We start from the raw sequence: 5,449 nt of genomic DNA on the forward strand, positions 1-5,449 counted from the left end.
CCGCGAGCCCTAGCGATAGAGGACAGGAGCCAGAGCGTCCCCCCGGGGCGCTGGGACCGACGGGAAGTGAAGGCCTCCCAGCGCATCGCCACCTGGCGGCCCCCGCCGGCATAGCGGGGCTCTGCCGCCTGCCCGCAGCCCGCAGGGAGCCAAGCCGGGCGGCGCAGCCTGTAGCGCTGGAGGGACCTGGAGGTGCGGCCCCCAGCTCTGTCACGTGCTTTTCAGCCTGGCCCGGCTCAGCACCCGCGCGACGGGGACCCCCCCCCCGGCTCAGCACCCAGGGGTGCTGGAACAATTTCCATAGTGAAGGTGCTGAGAGCCATTGAACCAGAAACCACTGCAAGCCAGGGGGGCTGCAGCACCCCCAGTTCCAGCACCCCCAGGATGGGACGGGGACCCCACCCCCAGGCCCAGCACCCACAGGATGGGACCCCCCCCAGGCTCAGCGCCAGCCTGCAGCAGGGCAGGGCCTGCCACGCGTGCCACAGTGCAAAGGGCACCCAGCCACGTGGGAGCAAACAGGCAGCACCCACCTCCCACACCAACCCCCCGCCCCACTGCCAACCCCCCCTGCTCAAAAATCACCCCACTGGCCTTAAAAAAAATCGTTTTTAAACATGAGCATAAGGTGTCTTGTGGCTGCTGTGGGTGCGCTCAGCTCACACATCCCCGCTTTTCCCCGAGCCACGGGGCTACTTTCATTTAAACCAGCCAAGTCCCCCAACAGCACATGCCTCCAGGAGCAGAGGCTTTACAAGCACCACCACCTCTCACCAGAGTTGGTAACAGTGCTTGGGTGTGACAAGTCTACTCACCCTTCCCCTACCTCTTCCCTGAAGGGCAAATGAGCTGCTGCGGCCTCCCGCCAGCTCTGGGGAGGGCAGTTTTATATCCAGGCGCCTACATGTTCATAACAGTTTTGCAAGGCTCCATTTAGATTCTTAATAAGCAGTTCTTAATGATTCAGTTAATTTGCATGGTCTAGTCCTGGGGAATGGCCACACTCCCAAGAGTGTCTGCCCATACAGGCTACTTTCCCCCACAGTACCCTAGGGCCTCTGGCACCGAGCCAAGGGCTTAAAAAAAAAAAAAAAAAAAAAAAACAAAAGCTTCTTGTACCTGCTGCACATCAGCAGAAAATCTCCAGCCACAATCCATTGCCAGTTCACAACATGCACCATAGCTACCTCGTTCAAGGCAATAAAGGTGACAAAAAGGACAGAGGGTTTGGTTTTTTTTGTCACCACTCTAGTGTGTTCTGTCCACCTTACAAATATTATCTATTGTGTAACAGCAGCCAAGATCCTTGGCATAACTATTGCTTGAGAACTCTGAGCACATACAGCTCAGCTTTACTTACAGAAGACACTAGGGGTGTCATATAAAAAAATCTTTAAAACAGAGGGTTGGGTATCCCCTCTTCAGAGGTGAGTCCAGGAGTATGTTCAATGTAACATACAACAGCTGCAGTTGGTAAAGGCACCAGTGCGTTCAGACTGATAGTTAATGGAAACAATTACGACGTGGCAGCTATGGAAAGTTATGTCTATTATGAGACACCACAGCTTTGCAATAGGGCTGGTGTGAACAGCTTGAAGTCTTCCTAGGTGTTTGTACAACACCTAACCCCACAGAGCCCCACACCTGACAAGTGCCTCCGGCTACTCTTACAGTATAGCCCAGAGCATGAGCAGGCCTGATCCATCAGTAATAAACAGCAGCTCAGCACTTCACCTTGGCCTGCAGTTCATAAGAGCCTCTTGGAGCTGTAATAACCTTCTTCGTGCTGGTTGCACGTTTTACTGTAGCAAGACCCACACCTGGTCCCATGGAGTTTAGCGTGTAAACCGTTTTGGTGAAACCTCATTAACCAGCGCTCATGTCGGTGCTGACAGCCGCCTACAGAGCCCAGAGCACTTGTCCTCAGAGCAGAGGTTTACAGCATTATCCTCACACAGGCTTTAATTTCCCATTCACCTTTGCTAGATTGGGGGAGGGGGGGGAGGAGGGGAGAAGAGGAGAGAGAGAGAAAGCTGGCTGCTGCCCTCCAGTCCAGCTTGAGTTCAGTGCATTGTGTTTAGAGTCAAAAGCAGTAGGTACGTGCCATTAGAGGGGCAGTATCCAGAAGGCAGACGCGCAGTGAAGCACAAGCTCTGGCTCCCATAGATTCAAGGGTTAGAGGTTGCCCTGGTGGACACCAAACATAGTTTAAGAAATAACAGGAGGTTTGAAAGGGAACGGGGACTGAGGGGCCCAAGGTAGCTGCTTTGTCATTCTCATGAAAGTTACTAAGATTTCAGCCATTGAGACTAGCACAAGAGACATCAAAATAATTTTAATAGAGTATTAGATTTCAGTATACATGTAAAAAACAGAGCACGCTCCTCGTACAGAAAGTTCGGTCTCACATGGCACACAGATTGGTTTCTTTTATTTAACCTAAAAGTCAACCATTTGAAGTCCCTTTTTAAAAATTTACTTTTGAAGGCACAGTGCATGGACCTATGCACTCCAGAGACAAGTGCATGCGGGTGGTGCTGCCACCTCCAGAAAGGGAGGGGAGGGGGTTTGCTGACAGTGGCTGTCAAAGATGGGTCAAGGATGGCATGGGGTGTTGCAAACAGGGGTGCAGAGGGCAGTTTGTTCAGCAAAATCAGTTAAAAACCCAACTGTCATTGCCATAGAAGAGCTGCACGTCTGCCCATGGAGAACTAAGCAAAGACGCATCCCATGCAGCTTAGACAAGTCTCGCTCACAGGTATTTACACGGTAATTCACACCCACCTACCTCACACATTCACCTACGGTAGCTAGTTCAAAACTCATTCTGTGAGGGGAAAGGGCTGATGCAATGCTCTGAAATGCCTGTAGACTCCTAACACAATTTATTGCTTAGGGGGCAGAAGTTTGATTTAGAGGGAGAACATCTTCATATGAATGAGGAAGCCCTAACTCCCAAGTAGAACCAGGTACCAAAGCAGGAAAAGCAAGAGCCAGAAGGGGACTCTGAGAAGTCAACTTTAATATAAAATCCCAATTGATCTGCTTTTGACCTTGAAAGCAAAACCTCTGGAAATCAGGCAGGCTTAACGTTACTGAGTGATAGGCTACTGGATCCTGCATAAGAGGCTGAAAGCAGAAGAAATGGAGCAAAGTCATTTAGTCAGCATAGCTGTAACCTGACATGCTACTTGTGTGGTCCCTGCAAGAGTGAGAGACGATGCAACAGCAGGTCCTCAACACTGTGGTATAAGGGCGGGCAGGAGCTCCCTGCTTAGCCTGGCTGCTGGCAGAGGGCCTCCTGCCTGCTCCCATCACATGCTTAACAGCATATTTGCCAATTGTTCTGTTAAGAGGTTGAGAAATGCCACGTTAAAACATTTCCACAATGATCTTCTCATGAGTTCGGCAGCTGCGTGGAGCCAGTACCTTGGAGATAGTCCAATGGCAGACAATACAGCGTGGGAGTAGGTCGGTCTGGTACATATGGGGCACGTCCCAGGGAGAGAGGAGCATAAATAGCCTCATACTCTGCAGAATTACCCCAGACTTTTGCAATATGAAGCCTTGTTTTAAGAAAGGGAAAAGGGGCTACACGTAGTTCTCTCTACCCAGAGTTCAGTTCACATCCCCACTGGATAGCAGTGTTCACAGCTTTCCAGCATAGACACTCGCTCATCTACTACGTCAAACCAATGGTGTCAGAGCATTACTGATGTTTCACACGGATACCCTGGGCAGGGCCGGCTCCAGGCACCAGCCTGGCAAGCAGGTGCTCGGGGCGGCCGCTCTGGAGAGAGGTGGCACGTCCAGCTATTCGGCGGACAGTCCCTCACTCCCGCCAAATTGCCGCCACAGATCGCAATCGCAGCTTTTTTTTTTGTGTGGGGGGGGGAGAAACCTGCTTGGGGCAGCCAAAACCCTGGAGCCGGCCCAGACCCTGGGGGAGGGGGGGCTGACAGCCACACCCAGGTTGTACTGGAGACTCTCCCTGACGTGGCAGCTGATGGGATGGTTTGAACACAAGTTGGGGATGTAAATACCATAAGGCTCCAGTCTCTCTGGGTAACTGGAGAGGAGTGTGAACACTGGCAGTACAGCTGCACTTCTTGACAGAGGACCAAGCTGCAGCCCTACTACTATCAACTCCAGTCCATCCATCAAATACAAGACAGCTTCCAGGTCCCAACACGCATGCCCACTCTTCCCCCATTCAATCGGATAGCTCCCACCCAATAATGTAGGACGAGAACTGCTGTCTCCAGCACAATGCTTGTTAGCATCTGAAGTTCTCGGAGAAGCCGGGGGGGGGGAGACTAATAGGAAAGGTGGTGAACAAACACCATTAACCTTTTGCAGAATTTAGTATTTCAGCAACAACTGGTGGGTTACGAACAGATCTAAACTGTCTGGTTCCCTTGGCAGCTGCGTTTCCACAAGGGCTGCGAGGTCCTGTTGGGTGCATACAGCAAAGGCTGGAGAACCTCAGACCTTGGGTCTTACAAGAGGATTTCCTTCTTCGCTCCAGGCTGCAATATCCTGAGTGGATCTGCCAGCGAATCATTCATTTCAGGCAAGAGCCTGGCCTGTTTACTGCATCCTCTATTTAATTCCTGCAAGTACTATACTCGTGAAGCACGCAATACCGCCATTTGCTTCATGCTGCTGGGCCCTAGTCCCCTCCTCAGAAAGGGGAGGCACACTGGAAAGACAGCCAAAGGCCTTGGAAATCAGGAGGTTTGATTTAGCTCCTCTCGGCACAGATTCCTCCCTTTCTAGAGGAGCCTTTTAGCTCCAACAATAGCTAAATTTTGAATCCAAGTGTTCTCTCAGGTAGAGAGCGTGTCACTCAGCTCCTGTTTACACATCAAGTGCTACACACACACACCCCTCCCAGATGTACTCTGGTCACTGACAGCAGCCATTTCACTAAGAAAGAGCAGGAGGGACATTTAAAGGAATTCTGCTTGTGGTCCTTCAGCGACGTGCCCATCCTGCTGGCTGGATGTCAGGCAACATCAGGGTTCAATACAGGAGCAAAGAGGTCAGCTTTTAACAATAGCAGTGGTCAGTAATGGGTATTTTTCTGTATCAGATGGACCTGGGAGAGGAATCGAAGTCTTGCAGGTATTTGAGACTGAAGCTGAGTCATGGAGATTGCGCGAGCTCTCAATGCTGCTGCAGAACACTAGCTGTGTTTACTGGGCTGTGGGCAGGTTTAAGTGCTTTTCAAACTCCGGCAGACATGAACAAGGCAGAGCAGGCACATTAGTGACTAGCAGCATTTAGACAATATCCACAGTGAGTGGTTACCACCATCTGCTTGGAAACCCTCTCAAGTTGCTCTTTTAGCATGCTATCCTGTCATGCTGCTGTTACTCCTCACTCATGGGTTACTAGCTAGTCTCCATTCTCAGACAGGCAACGCTAAGTGTCATTGGGCTGGCTA

The 5,449-nt window shown here is 51.1% G+C and overlaps 1 protein-coding gene across 1 annotated transcript in view; it reads right to left on the bottom strand.

Annotated features, from left to right (window-relative positions):
• Window positions 1-86, bottom strand: part of GOSR1 (golgi SNAP receptor complex member 1) — a 62,331-nt gene extending 62,245 nt beyond the window's left edge. Inside the window, exon 1 of the mRNA XM_029912534.1 lies at window positions 62-86. Coding sequence (XP_029768394.1) covers window positions 62-86 — 25 coding nt within the window. The remainder of the gene's footprint in view (window positions 1-61) is intronic.
• Window positions 87-5,449: the final 5,363 nt, after the last annotated feature.

This window comes from Terrapene carolina, unplaced genomic scaffold (genome assembly GCF_002925995.2).
Source record: "Terrapene carolina triunguis isolate 2854851 unplaced genomic scaffold, T_m_triunguis-2.0 Scaffold231, whole genome shotgun sequence".
NCBI lineage: Eukaryota > Metazoa > Chordata > Testudines > Emydidae > Terrapene > Terrapene triunguis.